Raw genomic sequence first — 25,660 nt, 5'->3', positions numbered from 1 at the left:
AGAAAGTGTTGTGGTCAGAGGAGACCAAAATTGAGCTCTTTGGCATTAACTCGACATACCGTGTTTGGAGGAAGAAAAATGATTACTATGACCCCAAGAACACCATCCCTACAGTCAAGCACGGAGGTGGAAACATGCTTTGGGGCTGTTTCTCTGCTAAAGTTACAGCCTGACTTGCAGTGTTGAGGGGCCATGTATTGTAAAATCTTGGATGAGAACCTTCTTCCCTCAGCCAGAACACTGAAGATGGGGGGATGAATATGGCTTACAGCTAATGAAAACCCAAAAAACAGTATCTCAGAAAATTAGTATATTGCATTAAACCAATAAAAAAAGCGTTTTAATACAGAAATGTTGGCTTACTGAAAAGTATGTCTAGGTACAATATATTATGTGCTCAATACAGGATTGGAGCTCCTTTTGCATGAATTACTGCATCAGTGTAAACGTATCATGAAGGGGATCATCCTGTGGCACTGCTGAGGTGTTACGGAAGCCCAGGTTGGTTTGATAGCGGCCTTCATCTCGTCTGCATTATTGGGTCTGGTATCTTTTGTCTTTCTCTTGACCATACCCCACTGATTCTCTATGGGGTTTAGGTCAGGCAAGTTTGCATGCCAATTAAGCACAGCGATACCATGATCATTAAACCAGGTATTGGTACTTTTGACAGCGTGGGTAGGTGCCAAATCCTGCTGGAAAATTAAATTGGCTCTGGGACCTTGATTTCCAAATGAAATGCTAAGTTTACTTTCATCCAAAAAGAGGACTTTGGACCACTAAAGCAACAGTCCAGTCCTTTTTTCTCCTTAGCCCAGGTAAGATGCTTCTGACATTGTCTCTCGTTCAGGAGTGGTTTGACACAAGGACACAAGGAATGCGACAGTTGTAGCCCATGTCCTGGAGGCTGGTGTGGTGAAGCATTGACATCAGCCATAGTCCACTCCTTGTGAATCTCCCCCAAATTCTTGAATTGTCTTTGCTTCTCAATCCTCTCAAGGCTGCGGTTATCCCTGTTGCTTGTGCACCTTTTTCTACCACACTTTTCCTTCCACTCAACTTTCCATTAACATGTTTGGATACAGCACTCTGTGACCAGCCAGCTTCTTTAGCAATGACCTTTTGTGACTTACCCTCCTTATGGAGGGTGTAAATTACTGTTTTCTGGACAACTGTCAAGTCCGCAGTCTTCCCCATGATTGTGTAACCTACTAAACCAGACTGAGAGACCATTTAAAAGCTCAGGAAACCTTTACAGGTGTTTTGAGTTAATTGAGTCTACACTATTGACCTTTTTCGCAATATTAAAATTTTCTGAGATACCGATTTTTGGGTTTTGACTAGCTGTAAGCCCGAATGCTCAAAATTAAAAGAAAGAAATGCTTGAAACATATCAGTCTGTGTGTAATTAATCTATGTAATATGAGTTTCACTTTTTGAATTGAATTACTGAAATAAATTAACTTTTTGATGATGATATTCTATTTTTTTTTAAATGCTCCTGTGTATACACTAGATTGTCAATGGTATTGGGATGCCTGTCTTTACACACACATGAATTTTAATTGCATCCCAGTCTTTAGTCCGTAGGGTTCAGTATTGAGTTGGCCCACCCTTTGCAGCTATAACAGCTTCAACACCTCTTGGAAAGCTGTCCACAAGGTTTAAGAGTGTGTCTATGGGAATGTTTGACCATTCTTCCAGAAGCAAATTTGTGAGGTTAGGCACTGATGTAGTTCATCCATCTCTTTATGGACCTTGCTTTGTGCACTGGTGCTCAGTCTTGCTGGAACAGGAAGGGGCCATCTCCAAACTGTTCCCAATAAGCTGGGAGCATAAATTGTCCAAAATGTCTTGGTATGCTGATGCCTTTAGAGTTCCATTCATTGGAACAAGGGGGCCAAGCCCAACCCCTGCCCTAAACCCAATAGAACATCTTTTAGATGAACTAGAGCGGAGACTGCGAGCCAGGCCTTCTTGTCCAACATCAGTGCCTGACCTCACAAATGTGCTTCTGGAAGAATGGTCAAACATTCCCGTGGACACACTCCTAAACCTTGTGGAATGCCTTCCCAGAAGAGGTGAAGCTGTTATAGCTGCAAAGGGTGGGCCAACTCAATATTGAACCATACGGACTAAGACTGGGATGCCATTAAAGTTCATGTGCGTGTAAAGGTAGGTGTCCCAATACTTTTGACAATACTTTGTTCCTCTGGTGCTTCTTTTCAGTGTTTTAAAAAAATAAGCAAAAGCCCTGAAACAAAAGGATGTTAAATTACCTGGATGCCCCCTATGTTGGTTCAACAGACTGTGAGCGCTTTAGTAGATAATCTCTGTGGAAGCTCAGGAGATGTTTACACATAGCAGAACTGTCGTGGGCAAAAATCCTTAGATCACCTGCAGGGAGCAGTTTTTCTTCATGTGTTTGATGCTTTTTCTAATTTAAGTTTGAAGCTGTTTTCCAGGGATTTAACCACTGTCTAAAATCTGCTGACTTACCATGCATTAAGTCCAACAACGTGCATGCCACCTCCTGGACTTATTTCTTTTATTTACATCTGACAGTTTTTCACTGAGCGTACAGTTATTGTCCATAGAGAAGGGGCTCTATCTGACTTGCCGCTTCTTTTTTTGCACAATGTGAGAAGTTCAGTGTGCTGTGAAATCAAGTAAGCAAGAGCAGATTTAAAACCTAGTAGCTTGATTTGTACAGCCCAGAGTTACATTACTCATGTTCCATGACTTGTAAAATATCTCAACCCTAAATAATAAATATATGAAAAATGTAGAAGTATGTAAAAGTGTCATTAATTGAATGAAGTGTCTTTATTGCAGGGAGAAAGCACTACAGTTCCTGCAATCACTGGTTACAGTCAATTACATTGCCATGAGAGGCAACTCAAATGTCAGCGACCCTAGTGAATGGGTGTCTATAATATGTGAGTATTGTGAATCTCAGGAAAAAATATTTGGCTATCCCTTCATATTTTCTTCTATCTATTTATATTTCATTATGTAACCTGCTGCTTTGTTTATATCAGTTTAGATCTAAAGTTACCCTATTATTTTCTCCCAATAGCATTCTATATGATCTAAAGTAAGAACATTTTTACAAATGAAACTCTATGTATTGCTCTTTTATATTGAAAGCCTTTAGTATTTCCAAATGCTGGAAAGTATTTCTAGTTAACTGTCTCTATTTACACACAAACGTATTAAAAGATAAACGTTTTTGCTGGTGTTAAGAACTTCTTCCTTTTGTTGAGTGATATTAGCATATGTTTTTAACTGCTGGTGTATTCCGTGTAAAAGAGAATCAATTAGTAGTTTTAAAAGCTGAACTCCATGGAAAGGGAAAAAGTCTGATCCTTGACTCCCACAAATTGTAAGACTGGTCCCGCAGCTTCTTCTTCCCTATGCTATGGCAGTAGCAGGTCCTCTGATGTCATCAAGTCCAATGCAGAGCCCCATGGATAATAATTTGAGCATTTAACTCCTGTAGTGCAGAGGTAGCCCCACTCCAATGGAACATTTTTCATTTCTGCAGAGAGGGATTTTATGCTATTTGTAGTGGTCTCCAGTTATGCAATGTGGCTCAGACAACTTTGTTAATGCATGTGTACTATGTATATGTATGTTCACACTGACAAGGAGGGGACAGTTGGTGATTGTCAATGGCCAGCATCCTTTCTTTGAAAATATTTGGTTGCTATGGGCTTCATCTCCACTGTTCATTTATACTGTACTGTACTAAATTAATGAATTGATTACTTAACCATTTGCTATTTCTGGTTATATTTGTTTTCAAATATGATGGGGGATAGGTTGTGTAAATTAATCAAGCGATATGATTTTTGTCTAGATGAGCTACCCAATACTACATGTACAGGGAACTGTGATGCAGAAAATGTAATGTGTTTAAAGGTACCATCGAACATGAACATTGAGATCATTACAGCTGTGACAGGTGCAGTGGAAGGAATTCCGCAGGAAGAGATTTTGGCAGCCAAAGTCAGGTATTATCAACCGCTGTGCGCTGCTCTGAATAAGGTGGATTTACCTTTTTTGTGTGTGTGTTTCCTGGTCTCTTGTTCACACCCTGAGTTAAATGAATGAAAACATTGGTTTTAATGTGTTTTATTTGATCTGGACTTTCTTTTTCTTTTTTTTAGCTTCTCAACTATTAATGTGGAGTGTGTGTCTGCCTGTAATGTGTCTCTGCCACTCACAAACTCTGTGCAGTTCATCCAAGTCCCAGCTCAGCCACTTACAACTATCACAAGGTAAATAATCAATATGGTACAAACCAAAGCTAGATGCCATGAGAGCTGTAAATGCACTGATGCTCTCCCCAATTGTATCTTCTAGCCCCCTGAACAGTATCTTATTGAATAACCATGGGGCAAGAAAGTTAGTTTCAGCTCAAAAAACTGCCAATATGCTGCTTGTATTGAGGGATCATTGTTTGTGTGAGCACAACCACCCTCAGGATAAGTTGTCTGCTGAGCACTGCAGAAAACCTAATGAAGCTTAAAAGGCTTGCCTAAAGACTTTATCAGGAAGTCATTAAGGGTTTTAGACACCCTTTAGAATTTTGTCAGGGCGCTACGCCAAAAGTGGCAGTGTACTTGTCAGAGACAGGTAGTTGAATCTGTCAGTTCTCGCACTGAAGTTGTCATGTCTGTACTAGACACTCGTGCCTCAGTGCTCTTCCTCCCTGCGCCTGTCACACGGACAAGCTCATGGTGAGATATTTTGTACTAGGGGTGGCCAGAGCCTCATAGGGGAACTAAGAGAATAAGTCACCATCGGGTTGGCTTTACTTTTGATTGGCATACACAGTGAATCCATAGCCTCTATTCAGTTCAACAGTAGCTTTTAAATCTGCCCGCTTCTGCCATGTCCTGTCAGTGTAAAGTAAGGCATCCCTGATGGGGAACAATCTCTCACTTCCTCATCAGGCTCCACCTACCCCATGACAAGTCATTTCCCAAATATGGACATTGCAATATTTGGGTAATGGTATTACCACTATCCCCAGCCCCTTGTCCACATTTTAGCTTTAAGTCAGGGAATGTCTGAGCCGAGAGCAGAATGTGACGGGGATAAAGTTTTGAGAGAGAAACTATTGCATTCATGACCGCTTCACAGCGCAGACATTCCCCACTCTGATGACTGGTATATCTCGGTACACCAGCTCAGAGCTGGTCATAAACACTGCCAGTTTCCTCACCTACAAACTGGTGGTAATTTCTTCTTCTTTTTTTTTTTTTCCATACTGTGTTTTTTATTGGGTATATAAACTAGGTACAGTAAAGCTTATACAGCACTACATGTGCATGACATGGACATTTTGGTAGAAACATCAAACTCCAATACAGGAACAAGGAAACAATTGGGTAATACATTTATGATCCTTTGTTCTGGTTAGTAGTCGACGCTGTATACAGGAATACAGTGAATAATACAATATAAAAGAGATGACAACATGGACAAAAAGAACAAAAAGGAAACAAACCAGAAAAACTTCTGTACTCAAGGGTTCAAAAGAGAAAGCCTTCAAGGTGGGAGCAGTGTTAAGCGGTAGCCTAAAACTGTGCAAACCATTGCATTTCCGAGCAACTAAGTGCCACTATCGCAACTTTTGGATCAGATGGTAAAACATTCTAGACCCTAAATGTTATACAGGCCCCATTACTTTTCATGCGGAGAGACATCGTCTAAAGGAACAGATTGTGGTAATTCTTTAAAAATCGGATTCTTATAGTATCAGTTATGTTCCTGACACTGATGCAAATGCCTAATTAGGAGCAGGTAGTTTGTAAGAACCAGAAATATGTCCTTTTACCTTTTACGGAGTTCCGTTTATATTCATGTAAAGGAGAGGGGTACAGAGCCACACTTTGGATAATAAGGGTAATTAAAGCTGGCCATACACTGTGCAAATTTCATCCTTAGTATGACTTTTGGCCCGTGACCCTGCTGGAAAATATTTGGCAAAACAGCAGATGCATGCAATCAGGAAGCTAAAGCTGTCTAAACAGTGAGAATTTCGTTCCCGGTATGACTTTGTCCAGTGACCATCCTGATAATTTTTCAGCCCACATTTTTTTTTTTTTTTTTTTCCATTCATTCAACAAAAAACAAACCGTCAGCATATGACCAGCATAGCAATGTCTTGCCAAGGGAAACAATAGTGTTAAATCCAGTGAAAGTAAGAAAACCTGTTCCTATTTTTTTTTTCCTAATAGCAGATGCCTGGTGATACCTGTCAGACATACTGCACAACATGAGTCAATGCCGCATTATAATATAGTTAAAACACAGAATTATTTTCCTTGTCCCTGTCCCTATATTTTTTTTGTTTTTTTTTCTGTAATGTAATTTACATTCCTGCAGATTCGTATTCTCATCTTGTTGCCAAGTCGGTGTTAATTACTTCTGTGATGCTTTCAGATTCCAAACAAATTACACCGAATACGACTGCGAGAAGAATGACGTGTGCTGGCAGCAACTTGCTTATCCTCTTACCAAATACTACACAGGTATATACAGTTATTTTTTCATAAACTCTTTTCTCTACCTAAGCCTGCCCACTTTTTTCTACCCCGTTATCCAGGTCCACATTTATAGTTTGAGATTTTAGGTAAAAAAAAAAAAAATGATCGTACAAATATAAATTGTACCACTACTTGAAATTTGATTTATAACCCTTTGCAACGCTTAAAAACTTCAAGCTCAGGGAATGCTGTTATACAAGATCAGAGTTTACATTCTTATGCCTTGTTTTGGCCATGTTACTGTTACAAGGTACTTACTTGATACAAGACAGGATGGCACATGAATTCCAATGATCTGTGGCTATGGCTGAACTTATCAACTGCATTTACAATATCAGCAGAAATCTAGATTCAAGAGGAGCTCCAGTCTGGGAAAAAAAAATTAAGTCTACAGCTACAAATACTGTAGCTGCTGACTTTTAATATAAGGGCACTTACCTGTCCAGGGATCCCGCGATGTCTGCGAGCCAATTCGTCTGCAGGTACCAGCATTGTAAGTAAGGAAAACTGTCAGGCTTTACAGCTGGTTTCCTACTGGGCATACGTGAGTTGAGCTGCACTTCACCTGTGTGTGTCCCAGAAGGCAGCCAGGGGAAGGAGGAGGGTCTGGAAATGCACATGGATACCTGGATGTGCGAGCGGTTACCTGTCAAAACCACAGGAGGAGGTTGCGAACAAGAAGAGCTTCCCCTTTTGGGTGGAACTCTGTTTTAACCTGACAAAACAATGTTGTTCCAATCATCAAGGGTATCATAACCACAAAAAAAAAAAAACAGAAATGTAAAATATTGCGGCTGATCAGGCCTTAGATAAGGTAGCGACAAAATTTTTCTCATTTTTCCACCTGGTAATTCTGCCTATATCACACATCCTGTCCCTGAGTAGCAAAGCTCACTTCTCCACTGTATCTATGGAGGTAACTCTGGTTGCCACCCAAGCTATATTTTAAAACATAACTGTCTCTGTTCATCTCCATTATGGGGGGATGTGGTTTACAGACAGAAGATAACACTTCCAGTTCATATCACAAGAAATAGCCTTGCATCCCTAGCAAGATCAACTGGTATTTTCTGAACTTGCTGAAAAAGTTCTGGAAAAACTACTGCAGCAACTTCATCTGAAGACTGGTAAGCTGCAATATACAGTTAGGTCCATATATAGTATCTCACAAAAGTGAGTACACCCCCCTCCCCCCCATTTTTGTAAATATTTTATTATATCTTTTCATGTGACAACAATGAAGAAATGACACTTTGCTAGAATGTAAAGTAGTGAATGTACAGCTTGTATAGCAGTGTAAATTTGCTCTTCCCTCAAAATAACTCAACATACAGCCATTATTGTCTATACCGCTGGCAACAAAAGTGAGTACACCCCTAAGTGAGCATGTGCAAATTGGGCCCAAAGTGTCAATATTTTGTGTGGCCACCATTATTTCCCAGCACTGCCTTTACCCTCTTGAGCATGGAGTTCACCAGAGCTTCACAGGTTGCCACTGGAGTCCTCTTCCACTCCTCCATGATGCCGTCATGGAGCTGGTGGATATTAGCGACCTTGCGCTCCTCCACATTAGGTTTAAGGATGTCCCACAGATGCTCAATAGGGTTTAGGTCTGGAGACATGCTTGGCCAGTCCATCACCTTTACCCTCTGCTTCTTTAGCAAGGGAGTGGTCGTCTTGGAGGTGTGTTTGGGGTCGTTATCATGTTGGAATACTGCCCTGCGGTCCAATCTCCGAAGAGAGGGGGATCATGCTCTGCTTCAGTATATCACAGTACATGTTGGCATTCATGGTTCCCTCAATGAACTGTAGCTCCCCAGTGCCGGCAGCACTCATGCAGCCCCAGACCATGATACTCCCACCACCATGCTTGACTGTAGGCAAGACACACTTGTCTTTGTACTCCTCACCTGGTTGCCGCCAAACACGCTTGACACTATCTGAACCAAATAAGTTTATCTTGGTCTCATCACACCACAGGACATGGTTCCAGTAATCCATGTCCTTAGTCTGCTTGTCTTCAGCAAACTGTTTGCGAGCTGTCTTTTTTTTTTTTTCGAGCTTTCTTGTGCATTATCTTTAGAAGAGGGCGTCAGCCAGGCAGACCAATTTGATGCAGTGAGCTGCTTATGGTTTGAGCACTGACAGACTAATCCCCTGGCTAATCCCATTCAACCTCTGCAGCAATGCTGGCAGCACTCATACGTCTATTTCCAAAAGACAACCTCTGGATATGACGCTGAGCAACTTCTTTGGCTGACCATGGCGAGGCCTGTTCTGATTGGAACATATCCTGTTAAACCGCTGTATGGTCTTGGCCACTGTGCTGCAGCCCAGTTTCAGGGTCTTGGCAATCTTCTTATGGCCTAGGCCATCTTTATGTAGAGCAACAGTTCTTTTTTTTTTTTTTTTTCAGATCCTCAGAGTTCTATACCATGAGGTGCTATGTTGAATTTCCAGTGACCAGTATGAGAAAGTAAGAGCAATGACACCAAATTTAAAAAACCTGCTCCCCATACACACCTGAGACCTTGTAACACTAACAAGTCACATGATACCGGGGAGAGGAAATGGCTAATTGGGCCCAATTTGGATATTTTCACTTGAGGGGTGTACGTACTTTTGTTGCCAGCGGTTTAGACATTAATGGCTGTGTGTTGTTATTTTGAGGGGACTAGGTATACCCTCACTATTTTACATTGTAGCAAAGTATAATTTCTTCAGTGTTGTCACATGAAAAGATATAATAAAATGTTTACAAAAATGTGAGGGCTGTACTCACTTTTGTGAGATACTGTATATTTAGATACAGGCACAATTTTCATACTTTTGGCTCAGTATGCCACCAGAATAAAATTAAACCGAAACAATCCAAATGAATTTGAAGTGCAGACATTCAGCTTTAATTCAAGGGGTTGAACATAAATATCAAGTACAAATTTTAGGAACTGCAGCCATTTTTATCCACTGTCCTCACAGTTTCAGGGGCTCAAATGTAATTGGACAAATTAATCTAGTCATAAAGAAAATGTTCATTTTTATTATTTTGTTGAGAATCCTTTACTGGCAATGACTGCCTGATGTCTGAAACCCATGGACATTTACCAAAGACTGGGTTTTCCCTTTTCTGATGATTTTCCAGGCTCTAACTGCAGCTTCCTTTAGTTGTTCTGTGTTTGGGGGTCCTTCTGCCTTTAGGTTTGCCTTCAGTAAGTGAAATGCATACTCAATTGGGTTGAGGTCAGGTGATCTGCCATTGCATTATATTTCACTTATTTTTCTTCAAAAGCTCCTGGGTTTCTTTTACAGTGTGTTTTGGATCATTGTCCATGTGTACTGTGAAGCGCCGTCCAATCAACTGTGCTGCATTTAGCTGAATCTGGGCTTACAGTATATCTCTAAACACTACAGAATTCATCCAGCTGCTTCTGTCTTCTTTAAAATCATCAATAAACACCAATGACCCAGTGCCACTGGAAGCCATGCATTCTCATGCCATCACACTGGATCCACCATGTTTTACAGATTACATTGCGTGCTTTAGATCAGGAGCTGTTCCAAGCCTTCTCCACACTTTTTTTATTCCGTTTATTCTGGTACAGATTAGTCTTAGTTTCCTCTGTCCAAAGAATGCTTTTCCAGAACTGGTCTGGCTTTTTTAGATGTTTTTTGGCAAAGTCTAATCTGGCTTTTCTATTCTTCAGGCTTATGAATGGTTTGCACCTGTCTGTAATTGCTCTCGTAAAGTCTTCTCTTGATTGTAAACTTTATCCACCTCCTGGAGAGTGTCCTTCACTTATGTGGATTTTGTGTATGGGTTTTCTTTACCATAGAGCGGATCCTGCGATCATCCACCATTGTTTTCTTCTATGGACGTCCAGGCCTTTTTATGTTGCTGAGCTCACCAGTGCGTTCTTCATTCCTCAGAAAGTACCAAACTGTTGATTTGGCCACTCCTAATGTTGCTGCCCTCCCTCTCTGATGGATTTGGTTCTTTTTTGAAGCCTTACAATGGCCTGTTTCACTTGCATGGACAGCTCCTTTGAATGCATGATGTAGGTTCACAGCAATAGATTCCAAATGCAAATGCCACACTTGGAATCAACTTCAGGAGTAGCCCACACCTGGCCATGAAACTGCTTTTGATCCAATTGTCCAATTTCTTTTAGTCTCTTTAAAAAAAGGGGGGTGGCTGTTCTTAATAGCTGTAATTCTTAAACTCTACTTCCGATTTGGATGTACATACCCTCAAATTAAACCTGAGAGTGTGAATTTTCAACCCACATCCATTATATAACTATAGCTTGACTAGGTTTTGGTAAATACCTGATAAAAACTAAAATTGTGCCTGTGTCCAATTATTATATATGGATCTAACTGTATATTACGTTTCTCTATCATTCATTGACAGACGCAGCTCCATATCTTCTTGACCATTTGGTTATGCGGCCCCCTACAGGAGTAGGACACTAGGCAGGAAAAAACCTATGCCTATGGGGCAGTCCCTGCAGGCATACACCCACACACTCTGCTATAGCCCTCAGTTTGTTTCTGCCTAGTTTAGGAGTAGGACCTAGTTCCCTGCTGGGACTTCAGTCTTAGCTGTTTGTTTTTGGGAACCTTTTTTGTAAGACTTTTATTTTTATTTTAGTTAGTGTTCCTGAGAGAACTACAAGCAACAGCCGGCTTTCGGACTGGGTATCCTAGATCCTTAAGGTCTCCCAGCTTGGCCAGTGAGTGTGAGCAGGTTATAGTCCAGCACTAAGCCTCGCCATGATAGGGCCCTGATGGTCGGGGGAGGGCCCACGAGTGAAACACCTTTTCAGGACGCACGTGACCTATGGATGCCCTGAGTCGCAGCGTACCCCCTGGCTGTCAGCACCCCCATCCCGGGTGGAGAGGTAGTCTGTTCAGAATGGCGCCCACCTGGTATAGTGAGTAACTGTCCCCCCCAATTCTCTGGCAGTCTCGGGGTGGACGTGGGCCCCCTCCCTGGGAAAGTCGGACCCTCCGGTATCCCTCAGTTCCCCTGGCCTCTCGGTGATACCAGGCCCATCTCAGCTGTCCCCTCCCCCCACAAGCAGGTTCCTACGTTTGGGGGGCAGATGTATTGCAGTTCTGCGGGGGGGGGGGGGGGGGGGGTTTGTCCACCAGCGGGGGGGGGGGGGGGGTTGTCCTGGTGGGATTTCCTCCTGGGGACCCCCCGATGCCTTCTGTCTGATGACCTCCCCCCCGGGGGTCCTGGAGACCGCGTGGGGGCCGCCGTTTTGCTGTAGTCTTTCTGCTCTGCATCAATGTAAAACGTTTTCGCATTTAGATGCATGGGCGGCCATGTTTTGGTAGTTCTCCATAGGAATGCATGGGGCGGCCATTTTCTTGAAGTCCACGATCACTGTACAGCAAGGGAGAAGCTAGGGGCTCTAGGCATGAACCAGGTGCTTTTCTGTTTCCTGTGTCAGATCGTTTCTATTCTCTGCTCAGGACATTCCTAAAGCCTCCAAACCATTTAAGTGGTATGTTCCTGGGGTCCCTGTGGGTATTCCTCACTCACCCTGCTGCAGGCTGTGTTAGGGCAGGGACTTGTGGTACCATTAGTGCAGCGGTGCGGATCGTGTATTTTGCAACTTTTTTTTAAAGTGACACTGCTTTTTTTTATACTCTAATAGATTTTTTTATACTGCTAATGGAGTCCCGGGACCAATTCTCGTCTACAGACCCCCTCTGTGCAGTTGTGGGACCCTCTGGGTCACATGCCCTGTCTGTTTTTACAGCAGTTTTGGAAAGTCTGGTGTCAAAGTGGATTTGGTTTTAAAAAATGCCACTAACTGAAAGCGCCGTATGCCTTCACCTCCCTCTGCAGTATCCTCAGATTCTGAGGTAGATGTGGCCACTGCAGATGCATACCATCCTGGTGGATCTGTGTCTTTTGCATTCTGACGATGAGGAGGACATTTCCACGTCAGCTGCCACTCAGGAAAGCGTGCTGGTTGAGGTACTTTTAGTGTCGGTGCGGGAAACCTTAAAAATGGCGGATGAGACTACAGCGTCAGGGACGCAGGTGTCTTTTGGTATCTGCAAATCCCAGAATTCAGGCAGGGTGTTTCCCTGTCCGGGAACTTTTTGACAACATTGTCAATGGAGAGTTGGGGGCGCATCAAACAAATGTTAGTGGTGCCTAAGCGCTTTAAAAGGCGTTACCCCTTCGCAGATGCGGTTTCCACTAGGTGGACCGTGCCACCAAAGGTGAATCATCCGGTTTCCAGACTAAACAAGTCTACTGTGGTCCAGATGGAAGAGTCCCCGATATTTACAGACCCTATGGATAGACGGATTGAGTCTGTCCCGCCATTTGCATGTGTTTGCGGGCTCAATACTAAAACCGGTGTTTGTGATCACTCTGGTGTCACAGATCATCACAGAATGGGTGAAGTTGCTAAAAGGTGACTTGGAAACAGAGCAGCTCTCACTGGGCCTGATAGAGCTAACGGACCAAATGGTTCAAGCCCTTCTGTATATATGTGATGCGTGACTGGATGCAGCTCCACTGGTAGCCAGAGTGTCTGCGGTGGGGATTGCTATTAGAAGCATGGTGTGGCTGAAAAGCTGGTCTGTGGACCAGGCTTCCAAAAAGGCTCTTTCTGACCTTCCCTTTATGGGGGGACAGGTTGTATGGATCCTCCCTGGATGAGTTGATTAAAGGCCTTATAGGTGGGAAGATTACTCTTCTACCCCAATCCACCAAGGGCAAGGCACCGCGTAATAGACCGGGGCCTTCATTTACTGCTCATAGGCGCCCCTTTCATGCCTCAGGGTCGCAGGAAAAAGGAGCTATGCCATTCAGGTCTTCTGGGGGTTCCAAGAAGACATGGTCGGGTAAGCCGAGAACAGGCAAATCTGGATCTGCGTACAAATATCTGTTATGATCTAACAAGCCATGCCCCTTGACAGTTAGAATCACGCCCCTAGGGACACATTTAACCCCTTGATCACCAATAAAGTTAACCCCTTCCCTGCCAGTGTTATTTTTACAGTAACAGTGCATATTTATAGCACTGATTACTGTAGTAATGTCACTGGTACCCCCAAAAGTGTCAAAAATGTCAGTCAGGGGTCCGATCTGTCCGTCCCAATGTCGCATTCCCGCAAAAAAAATCGCAGATCGCCGCCATTACTATTTAAAAAAAAAAAACAATAAAAATGACATAAATCTTTCCCGTAGTTAGTAAACGCAATAACTTTTGCGCAAACCAATCAAAATACGCCTATTGCAATTTTTTTTTTTTTTACCAAAACTATGTAGCAGAAAACAAATTGGCCTAAAATGTTAAAAAAATTTTGATTTTTAAATTTTTTTTTTTTTTTGAGAATTTCATATAAAAAAAAAAAAGTGAAATATATTGTTATTTTTTCAAAATTTGTCACTTTTTTTGATAACGCAAAAAGTAAAAATCACACAGGTGATCAAATACCACCAAAAGAAAGCTCTGTTTGTGGGGAAAAAAAAAGGACATCAATTTCATCTGGTACAGCGTCGCACGACTGCGCAATTGTCCGTTAAAGTCACGCAGTGCCGAATCGCAAAATAGGGCCTGGTCTTTAAGCAGCCAAATTCTCCGGGGCTTAAGTGGTTAAGTCACAACACGAGGACTGCATTATTATGGTGGCTTCACTCGTTAGCACTATGCCAGGGCAAGTCCTTTCTTCCACTGTATTGGACTGTGGTAACCACAGATGCCAGCCTGTCCGGCTGGGGAGGAGTGCTGGGGAAGCTCTGCGTACAGGGGTCTTGGACAGTAGAAGAGTCCACACTTCCGATCAATATTCTGGAGCTCAGAGCGATAAAACTTTGCCTGAGTCACTGGACAACTTGTTTACAGGGTTGTCCAGTTCGGATTCAATCGGACAACGCCACAGCCGTGGCTTACATCAATCATCAAGGGGACACCAAGAGTGTCTTGGCAGCCCCAAAGGTGGCCGAGATCCTGGAATAGGCGGAAAAGTTTGTTCCAGCCCTTTCTGCAGTACACATACCAGGTGTGGAAAACTGGCAGGCGGATTACCTAAATCGTCAGGTGCTGGATCAGGGGGAGTGGTTCCTGCACCCGGAGGTGTTTAACTTCCTGTGTGTCCGGTGGGGGACACCCGATGTTGACCTGTTTGCTTCTCGACTCAATAAGAAGGTTTAGAGGTTTGTAGCCAGGTCGAGGGATCCTCTGGCCGATGCCACAGACACACTAGTGGCTCCTTGGGGTCATTATCGACTGATCTATGCGTTCCCTCCGCTAAAACTCCTGCTGAGGCTGCTGCGTAGAATAGAGGTGAAAGGGATTCCGGTCATTCTGGTGGCCCCAGACGGGCCTCGGAGGTCTGGGTACGCAGATCTGGTAAGGTTGGTCGCCGATGCTCCTTGGAGACTTCCTCTCAGGGAAGATCTGCTGTCTCAAGGGCCGATCTTCCATCCTGCTTTACAGTCGCTGGCTTTGACAGTGTGGCTGTGTAACGCTCCTGCGTTTCTTATATGGTGTGGATTTTCAGCTGCAGAAATAGTTCCCGTCAGTAGTCATGTAAGAGATATGCTGAGATACCATTCCCAACCTCAATGACTCATCATGTGTGGAAGGTCTTATTTCAGCCAGTAAATACACACAATTAGCAAGCTGGTTCCTAGAATGACTTTATGTATGTGGTAACACAATGATGAAGGTTGAGGGATAGGTTGAGTGGAGGTGGTAGGTGATAGACACTTGAAGGTGAGACAGTAGCAGATGGATGCAGGAAGGTTTAGCAATGTTGTATGTTAGCAGATGACAGAATAGCAGGTGGACATACAAAAGAGATCAACCCAGTGCAGAAAAGTAGCAGTAGTCTCAAGAGCTAGCAATCTAGTTATGCAGATGTGATAAACAGTCTTTACTATGCAGAGCTAGATAGTGTAAGCTTAGTATAAGTTTATAGAGAATTCCCCTGCGGGGTACTTAGCACTATTAGCGATACAGCCGAAGGGTGGTTCAGGAGAGGCGGATGATCCAGTAGCGGGATACAGGGATCAGCGCAGCGAGGTTCCGTCAGCGAGGTAAGCTTGCAAGCATGGAAGCTTCAAGCAAGGTTAGTATCCAGGTAAGGGTGTTTGAACGAACACATGTGAGTGAGAACCGGCGCTTTAAATAGCCATCTAGTCCGGCGCTGGGTGATGACAGCTCCAGTCTTAAAGGTGTATGCGCACCTTTCCAAAAGTAAATGGTGGGCGCATACACTTGTGGAAAGTGTAATTTAGGGTACCAAAGGTACCGGAACATTACAGGCTGTTGAAAGCCAAGTATTGAAGGACAGAGGTCTTTCTGATTCTGTGATTCCTACACTGTTGAAGGCCCGGAAGTCTATTACCAGGAAGATTTATCATCGTACATGGAAATCGTACAGCTCAAGGTGTGATTCGCTGAAGGTGCATCCTTTCCTGTTTTTTGGTGGCTAGGATTTTGACCTTTCTTCAAAAAGGGTTTGAACAGCGGTTGGCTTTGGGCACTATCAAAGGCCAAGTGTTGGCTTTGGCTGTATTCTTCCAACGCTCTTTAGCTACGCATGCCTTGATTCGCACTTTTATACAAGGGGTTTGCCATATGGCTCCTCTGAGGCGATCCCCGCTACCTCTGTGGGACCTTAATTTGGTATTATCTACAGTATTCTTCAAAGACCTCCTTTTGAAAACATTAGGGAGATTCCTCTGCTTACGCTGTCACAGAAGGTTGCCTTTTTGGTGGCTATTACTTCTGCCTGCTGAGTATCCAAATTGGTGGCGCTGTCCTGCTGTTCACCTTATCTGGTGGTCCACTGAGATAAAGTGATACTTCAATCTCATCAGTCGTTTCTTCCTAAGGTGGTTTCTGATTTTCATCTGAATGAAGACATTGTGCTGCCTTCACTCTGTCCTAAGCCCAAGTATCCCAAGGGAATTGCTTTGCATTCTTTGGATGTGGTTCGGGCAATTAGAGTTTACCTGGTGGCTGCTGAATCTTTCACGAAATTAGACTCTCTTTGTCGTAACCGAAGGACCTCAAAGGATTGGCTGTGTCTGCTGTGACCATATCCAGATGGTTTGGGCAGATGGTGGTTCAGGCTTATTCGCTGAAGGGTCAGGTTCCTCCCTTCCCTGTGAAGGCGCATTCTACAAGGGCGCTGAGTGCCTCTTAAGCTTTTCGCCATCAGGTGTCTGTGATGCACGTTTGCAAAGAGGCATCTTGGTCATCAGTGCACACATTCACAAAATTCTACAAGGTGGATGTGTTTGGATCCCCGGATGCCTCCTTTGGCCACAAGGTTTTGCAGGCTGCTGTTTAAAAGAGAAACCATTCTCTTGAGGGTGTATGTTGTTTCTAGGTGAGCTCCGGTTGTTCCTGGTTGAGCTCCATGTTACCTGGTTGGCTAAGTTTAGCCTTTGGGGAATTACGTTCTTTCTTTGCGTTGTTTTTCCCACCCCTCATGCAAATACTGCTTTGGGACGTCCCAAAGGTCAAGAAGATATGGAGCTGCGTCTGTCAATGAACAATAGAAAAAAACTTTTTTTGTCTTACCGTAAAATCCTTTTCTCTGAAGTTCACTGACAGGCGCAGCACCCGCCCCTCTAATCATGAGTGGGATGGGGTTTTTTTCTTCTACACACTGCTTGCAACAAAACCTGAGGGCTATAGCAGAGTGTGCGAGTGTATACCTGCAGCGACTGCCCCATAGGTGTGGTAAAGTTTTTTTCCTGCCTAGTGTCCTACTCCTGTAGGGGGCAGCATAACCCAATGGTCAACAAGATATGGAGCTGCGTCTGTCAATGAACTTCAGAGAAAAGGATTTGACGGTAAGACAAAAATCCAGTTTCTCTTATGTCCTCCGACAGTCGCCGCCACCTCTAAGTCATCACTGTTGGGTATTGACTTCCGCTCCGCAGGAGCAGCTAGGCATAAAGACTTAGTCAAAAGAACAAAGGCATTTGCATATACACACCCATGGGGGCTGTCCCATCTGGTCAATACCCCCCTGCAGTGACCACTCCCAACTCAGATTTAATCTGCCTAGCGTCAGGAGTAGTTAGGCTTCCCTGTGCTGGGGCTACAGTCTCAGCCTATCTAATCTTTTTTATTTGATTTTCTTTTGAAAATGTCAGTTTTCTCTTACTTTACTAGCTGTTTACTTTGTCAGCTTTAGTTTTAGTCGATTCTTCGGATGAAGATGGATCATGCGATGCTGGGATTCGGACTGGCCGCCCTGGTTCTCCAGGGCAGAGGGTCAGATGGACCCCCAGCCTGCCATCGAGCATTCGGCTATGGTTCGCCCTGGCACTATGAACGACCCATTCCTGTTCGCAGCAGGGATGCAGCCGTGAGGTGGCTACCTCACAGGACACATCTGCAATGCTGCAGTGTCATGTCCCTGGCAAAGGGCACTCCCTGTCATATGAGGACAGCGGCTTTCCATTCATAGAGGCACCCCACGCCATCTGGTACAGGTAAGTACTTCTGTGTGGGGCCTCTGGGGTGGCAGTCCTGTGTTGCTTTGTGTCCCCCATGTCTGTACCTGTGTGACTCCCTGATGCGGTCCCTGCGGGGATCGCTTGTGCATGCGCTGCGGTGCTGTATGTTGTTGGGGGTCCCCTTCCCTGTGTCACTTCGGTGCTTGTTGGGGGTGCAGACTGTGTGTGTGGCGGCCGCAGCGGGGTAAATCCGCGCGGTCCGCCATTTTAGGTATGGGCAGGCATGTTTGGCTTCTCTATGGGCAATCTACATGCGGTTTTTGGCGCCATTCACCGCCATTTTGCGGTAGCCGAACGATCGTTCCGACCGCATGTCCGGCCGCCATTTTGGCGGAGCCTCCCATGCAATCCTATGGGGCAGCCATTTTCCCTGGGTCATGCAGCCTATAAGTTCAGCCTACTCTAGCAGCACTTCCTTTTCCTCTGAAGCAGGACACTCGGTGGCAACACTCTGCGGGGCTCTGCAGGTTATTGCTCTCAATATCTTTCTGTATTGTCATTTCTGGCTCACTTTTTTCTCTCCTGTTTGGGGGTCTTTGTCACTGTAGCTGAAGCGGTGGGCTGCGCACTCCGCTGCGCTCTTAAAGGGACAGTACTAACTTTATTGCACTGTTGTTTTTTGTCACCTTGAGCAATGGATTCTCAGGACAGCAAATTCCCCCCAGCTCTGGTGGGGGTCCCCAGTTCTCCTGTGGCCCCTCTGAGACCTGATTTGGCCGCTGTAGTGGCGACCTTGGTGTCAAACATTGAAATGCTGATGGTTGAACGTGCTGCTAAAAAGAGGCCCAGATTGTCTCTCTCCTCTGATTCAGATGGTGATATGGCTGCTGTGAGCGTGCCCTTTTCAGGGTCTCGCTCATCCTTGGACCTGCTGCGGTCTGAGGGGGAGGCAGAGGTGGAAGGGGTTGATACCTCTTCCCCGGGGTTCGCCTGAAGAGCGGGCGACCATGGATGAATTAATTGTTTCTGTTAAGGAAACACTACATTTGGAGGATGAGCCCTGTCCTCCGGGCGTTGTGTCCTCATTTGGGACGCACAGGACCCGCAAGTCGGCGCAGGTTTTTCCCTGCCCAGCTGAGTTTCATTACACTGTTAATGAAATGTGGCGCACGTTAAAACGTCCATTCCTGGTGTCTAGTCGGTTCAAATTGCTTTATCCTTTTGCACCGGCTACGGAATCACGATGGTGTGTGCCTCCACAGGTAGATCACACTGTGGCCGTGTTAAACAAGGCTATCTTGGTTCCTTTTGAGGATACCCCGGTTTTCCGGGATCCCGCGGATCGACGGTTGGAGTCTCTAGCCCGCCATTCCTATACGGTGGCGGGCTCGTTACTCAGACCCGTTTTCGCATCCGTTTTGGTGGCTCAGGCGGTGGCTGATTGGACTAAGGTGCTTAGGAGCAACCTCGTGTCTGATGATGTTCCGCCTGCCCGGCTGGAAATGGTGGATCAAATTCACCAGGGAATCATGTATCTGTGTGATGCGGCCTTGAATGAGGCCCCTTTAGTAGCACTCCTCTCTAGTGTCTCGGTACTTAACCGGCGACTGATATGGCTGAAGAGCTGGTCGGCTGACCAGTCCTCGCGGAAAACAGTTGCTGATTTTCCCTATGCTGGCTCTCGCCTTTTTGGCGAGGCGTTGGATACCCTGGTAAAAGGCGTCACGGGGGGGCAAGAGCACTATGCTGCCCCAGAACCCGAAGAACAAGTCTTTTCGAGGCAAGCGGGGTTCTGCGCCTAGATCCACTCAGGGGTCCTTTCGTGCCTTTCGGAACCAATCCAAGGGCAAGCGCTTCAAGGCCCAGGACAGTCAGAAGAAGCCCTGGGCGGGTAAGCAGGAGTCCGGCAATGCCGGCTCGGCGGGTCAATCCGCCTCTGCCTGAAGGGGCGCCCTTACCCATTTCAGGGGTGGGGGGACGTTTGCGCGGTTTCCTCCAACCTTGGCTTGGGTTGGAAGGTGGGTTCTGGAAATCGTTCGATCGGGATACAAGATCTAATTCCTTTCCCAGCCAGCGGACAGATTCTTTCCCTCAAATCTTCAGTTGCCTCCGGGGCGTCTGCAGGACCTGCATCAAACGGTGCAGGACCTTCTTGCTCAGGGGGTGATTGTCCCGGTGCCTCATCGGGACAGGTTTCGGGGGTTTTATTCAAATCTGTTCACTGTGCCAAGAAAGGAGGGCAAAGTGTGTCCTATTCTGGACCTGAAAGCGCTGAACCGCTTCGTGCGTGTTCGGAAGTTCCGTATGGAGTCTCTCCGTTCGGTGGTGGCCTCCTTGAGTCCAGGGGAATTCCTGGCCTCGATAGATCTGAAAGATGCGTACCTGCACATCCCCATTTTCGAGGGTCATCAGCGGTACCTTCGTTTTGCTATCGCAGAGGACCACTACCAGTTTGTGGCGTTACCTTTCGGTCTCGCTTCGGCACCAAGGGTTTTTACCAAAGTGTTGGCGACAGTTCTGGGCCTGCTGAGGGCTCAGGGCATTGCGGTCTTGGGTTACCTGGACGATCTACTTCTGAGATCGCGTGCCAGCCAGGACCTAGTGCGCGATCTGTCCACCACGGTGCAGACGCTGCAGGAGTTCGGATGGACCGTCAACGTTCAGAAATCGACGTTGTCTCCATTCGTTCGTCTTCCCTATCTGGGAATGATTCTGGACTCTGCTCAGGCAAAGGTGTTCTTGCCGGAGAACAAGCTCAGTCCTCATCACTCAGGGCCTGTATGCGGGGCCTGGGGTTGATGGTTTCGGCCTTCGAGGCGATACCCTTTGCTCAGTTTCACACGCAGGCTCTCCAAGCGGAGATCCTGGACAGGTGGGACAGACTGCCTCAGTCCCTGGATCTGTGTGTCTCCTTGAGTCGTCAGACCAGATTGGCTCTTCTGTGGTGGCTCCAGTCGGTGGCGGAAGGCAAGTCCTTCTGTCCGTTGGTGTGGACGGTGATTACCACAGGTGCCAGCCTGTCGGGCTGGGGTGGAGACCTGTCTGCCCAGGGCACTTGGTCGGAGGAGGAGTCCTCCCTCCCGATAAATGTGCTGGAATTGCGAGTGATAAAACTGTCTCTTCCAGTGGTCGGACCGTCTTTGGGGCCATCCTGTCCGGGTACAGACGGACAATGCTACCGCGTTGGCTTACATCAACCACCAAGGAGGCACCAGGAGTGCTCGGGCGGCCCGGGAGGTGACCGACATTCTGTCTTGGGCCGAGACTCATGTCCCGGCAATCTCGGCAGTTCACATTCCGGGTGTGGAGAATTGGCAGGCCGACTATCTGAGCCGCCAGACCCTGGACCAGGGGGTCTTCCAAATGCTGTGTGCAAGGTGGGGATCCCTGGACGTGGATCTGTTTGCATCCCGGCTAAATTGAAAGGTGGAAAGGTTCGTGGTAAGAACGCGCGATCCGCTGGCGGATGCCTCGGATGCGTTGGTAGCCCCTTGGCATCAGTATCGTCTGATGTATGCCTTTCCCCCGATTCATTTGTTGTCCAGGTTCCTCCGCAGGTTGGTCTCGGAACCGCACCTGGTGATTCTAGTGGCTCCGGACTGGCCACGCCGGTCCTGGTACGCCGACGTTGTTCACCTGGCAGTGGCGCCTCCGTGGCGTCTGCCTCTGCGGGAAGATCTCCTGTCTCAGGGTCTGATCTTCCATCCTGCTTTACAGTCGCTGGCTTTAACGGCCTGGCTGTTGAGACCCAGGTCCTGAAGGACAGGGGTCTCTCCTCTGAGGTCATCCCTACCCTTGTCAAGGCTAGAAAGACCTCCTCTGGTAAAATCTATTACTGTACCTGGAAGGCTTATTTCGCCTGGTGTGAGTCCAGGGGGTTCTCCCCTCGCTCGTACTCTGTGTCGAAAGTGTTGGCCTTCCTCCAGTCTGGGGTGGACCAGCGCCTGGCGCTGGCCACGATCAAGGGCCAGGTGTCCGCACTGGCTATTCTTTTCCAACTCCCTGTGGCGTCTCATTCCCTGGTTCGCACCTTCTTTCAAGGTGTGCGACATTTGGCTCCTCCCAGGAAGGAGTCCTTACCTCCATGGGACTTGAACTTGGTTCTGTCCGTGTTACAGCGTGCTCCCTTTGAAAACATTCGAAAATATCGTTGTCTCTGCTGTCTAAGAAGGTTGCCTTTTTGGTGGCGACCACTTCGGCTCGCAGGGTGTCAGAACTGGCAGCGTTATCTTGCCGCTCTCCGTACTTGGTGATTCACCGGGATAAGGTGGTTTTGCGTCCGCATTCCTCCTTTCTTCCTAAGGTGGTCTCTGAGTTCCACATTAATAAGGACATTGTCCTACCTTCACTTTGTACGAAGCCTAAGCATCCTAAGGAGGTTGCTCTGCACTCCTTGGATGTTGTCAGGGCGATCAGGGTTTACCTGTCTACGGAATCCTTTCGGAAGACGGATTCCCTCTTTGTCCTTCCTGAGGGACCTCGGAAGGGCATGACTGCATCCGCAGCGACTATTGCCAAATGGATCAGACAGACCATTGAACAGGCTTATGCTTTGAAGGAACGGGTTCCACCCTTCCCTGTGAAGGCGCACTCTACCAGATCTGTGAGTGCGTCCTGGGCCTATTGGCATCGGGCCTCGGTGGCCCAGGTGTGCAAGGCTGCGACTTGGTCGTCGGTGCACACCTTTTCCAAATTCTACAAGGTAGATGTTCTGGCATCAGCTGATGCCTCCTTTGGCCGCAAGGTTCTTAGTGCGGCAGTGCCATGTTTTCTGGGTCCCTGGCTGTTGGTATTTGCTTTCCTAGGCTGTTGCTCCTGTTGAGCATTGTTTTTTTCTGTTGCCCAGAGGTTCTCTTACTGTGCATGTAAGGTTCCTTTCTCTGATGTGGGTGCCTTTTCTACGGTTGCGTCTCCCACCCCTCATGTCTATACTGCTTTGGGACATCCCAACAGTGATGACTTAGAGGTGGCGGCGACTGTCGGAGGACGTAAGAGAAAACTGAATTTTTGTAAAATCTTACCTGTAAAATTCCTTTCTCTGAGTCCTCCGACAGTCGCCGCCCCGCCCCTTTTTTGGGGTTCTTATTACCTACTGCTGTGCTACCAAACTGAGTTGGGAGTGGTCACTGCAGGGGGGTATTGACCAGATGGGACAGCCCCCATGGGTGTGTATATGCAAATGCCTTTGTTCTTTTGACTAAGTCTTTATGCCTAGCTACTCCTGCGGAGCGGAAGTCAATACCCAACAGTGATGACTTAATGGTGGCGGCGACTGTCGGAGGACTCAGGAATTTTACAGGTAAGATTTTACAAAAATTCTGTTTTTTTTGTTTTCAGGTTTATTTACACATTAGTTGTCTAAATGGGGTCCATTGTAGCCTCATTTTCACGTTTTAACAGAAAAGCAAAGCCCCCTGTACACTTCTGCCACTACAGCCCATACTTTTCAAAATTTGACATGCTGTGTGTGTTCAGCTGTGTCATGCACTTGTACAGAGTAATAGTTTGAGCAGTTAGGGACTAGCTTTTAGTGTGAATAAGCTTGCCCATTTTCCTATCTTTGCTCTCAATCATGAGGCATTTTTGCCCATGGAGTTGCCATTTTCTGGGTGTTTTTGCACAATTATTTGTAAATTTAAGACACTGTAGTGCATGAACAATCTAGGAGAGCTGTATAACTATCACCACATCATGCACCAAAAATAATTCTATAAATTCTCCCTAAATATACATCTTTATATTGTATAAGTGTATAATGTTTGAACAATTATAACCTTTTAACCTTATCAAAATGCTTCATGTTTTGATTTGCTGCCACATAATTTACTGTGTATGGTTGTGCTTCAATGTGCAGGCATACCTAATGATTAGGTTTGATTAATATTTTTCTTATACAAGACTTTGAAGGGGCTTGCGATACATACTCTGGGTAGAGCAAGCAGTATCCTGAAAAGACTGGATGGAGCTTTTCTGGTCCGCAAATTAAATATATGTTACTGCCTGGTAATTATCACAATATAAAATATTCTCTGCATTAGAATTCGCTAGTGATGGCTATCAAACAGCTTAGTGATTTAAATTCCATTTATTAACAATCTGCATGCGTCTTTAGTGTGAGAGTAAGCTGCATCGATTTTTTTTTTTTTTTTATTTTTTTTTTTTACATTCAATTTAGTTTCAGGAGCTACCAGATTGAGGGTGTGCTAGGCAACCAAAGTAATTTATATACCTAGGACCACAACATGATTACACTTAAACATAGGTTGTGAAGATGCTTTTCCAGGGCTGGCCAAATTAAGGTAGAATTCAGCAACTAGTAAGACCTGTATCTGAGACAAGAATTGTAGAAATCTAAACTAATTTGATGGTTCTATCTGATTTTAGGGGAGCCGTACCATCTAACACTAGCCAAAGGTATGATCCTAGCTTTCTTCTTTATAAGTGCTGCGGTCCTAGGAGGTCCATGGAACAGAATACGTAAAGCCTGGAATAAAACACTGTAATGATAAATGATTTCTTGCTGTAATGTAAATAAATATATGTAAAACACTATTTTTTTAACATTTTAAATAAAAAAAAATAATGAACAACTCTTCTGGATTTTTAAATTATTATATGGTGTAATTTATGTTGCAAGATACCTGCACAAATTCACCTGAATGGCTTTGTCTAGGCTTTGTAAATTTAATTTATTGTATGGACACTGTACCTATGGGGCATATTTATAAAAAAAAATTCTACTATATTCGCCAATACATTAGTTAAATATAATAACCCATTTGGGCTAAGAGAGCGATATTTTTTTTTTGCATGAAAATGCAACGATTGTCTTTTGATGATAGTTGGACCTATGTTTTTAAGATTGACAGACTGTATGTCAACATTAGGTATAAGTCCAAATATAGAAAAACTGACAAATAGAACATTATTATCTGTAACTGGACTGATACCAAGAAGAATGAATGTGGGGAAAAAAATTGTCACCGTGCTGAATTCAGTAAGGTAAACTCTATAAAGAATGTGTGCATGATTAATGTTCACAGCCACTGTTAAATTTTTGGCGGATTCAGTGGATCTCTAAAACCAGTTGACCAGAAAAAGAGCAGGTAGGTGACAAGTGAGTAGTGACCCACCCTCTCCTATTTAGTGGAGGTGCTAAAGAACCAAAGTCTATCCGACCTTTGGGGAATGTATTTTTTTATTTTCTTCAGTTCTCTCAATGCACCCTCAGTTCTGAAGAGCATCCTGGCTGATATTAACTCAGGCATGGACTGCACACTCGCTGCTGGGTTATACTGCCACCTTCGGGTGATTGGACACTGGAAAAAGACAGTGAGTACCCTCCTAGGAATAACTTCCCGTTAGGAAAAACTTCCGTTTTTGTGCTAGTGTCCTGGGTGATGGTCATGTCTGCATAGTCTCTGCACAAAAACATAGCTAGCCTCTCAACAGTTCCACCTGGGATTTAGGGACTAGCTCTTTCTGGATCCATTTTATATGGCTTTTCTAAGCTCAGAGGAACTGAGGACTTTGACCGCCATGATGGGTGAAGACTGGCCCTTCTAAAGGGTCCTGTGGCAGGGCTGGTGAGTGCTCTAGGGTAGTCCTGCTGGTACCCTCCCTTGCAACCAAGAACTAGATGGGA

At 45.4% G+C, this 25,660-nt stretch overlaps 1 protein-coding gene across 1 annotated transcript in view; it reads left to right on the top strand.

Annotated features, from left to right (window-relative positions):
- TCTN2 (tectonic family member 2) overlaps window positions 1-24,555 on the top strand; it is a 60,133-nt gene extending 35,578 nt beyond the window's left edge. Inside the window, exons 14-18 of the mRNA XM_082256624.1 lie at window positions 2,836-2,939; window positions 3,863-4,016; window positions 4,173-4,283; window positions 6,457-6,545; window positions 24,400-24,555. Coding sequence (XP_082112750.1) covers window positions 2,836-2,939; window positions 3,863-4,016; window positions 4,173-4,283; window positions 6,457-6,545; window positions 24,400-24,518 — 577 coding nt within the window. The 3' untranslated portion in view covers window positions 24,519-24,555. The remainder of the gene's footprint in view (window positions 1-2,835; window positions 2,940-3,862; window positions 4,017-4,172; window positions 4,284-6,456; window positions 6,546-24,399) is intronic.
- The last annotated feature ends 1,105 nt before the right edge of the window (window positions 24,556-25,660 follow it).

Source organism: Pelophylax lessonae (genome assembly GCF_965119305.1).
Source record: "Pelophylax lessonae genome assembly, chromosome: 1".
In the NCBI taxonomy this organism is placed as follows: Eukaryota; Metazoa; Chordata; class Amphibia; order Anura; family Ranidae; genus Pelophylax; species Pelophylax lessonae.
This window is presented reverse-complemented; position numbering and strand designations above follow the sequence as displayed.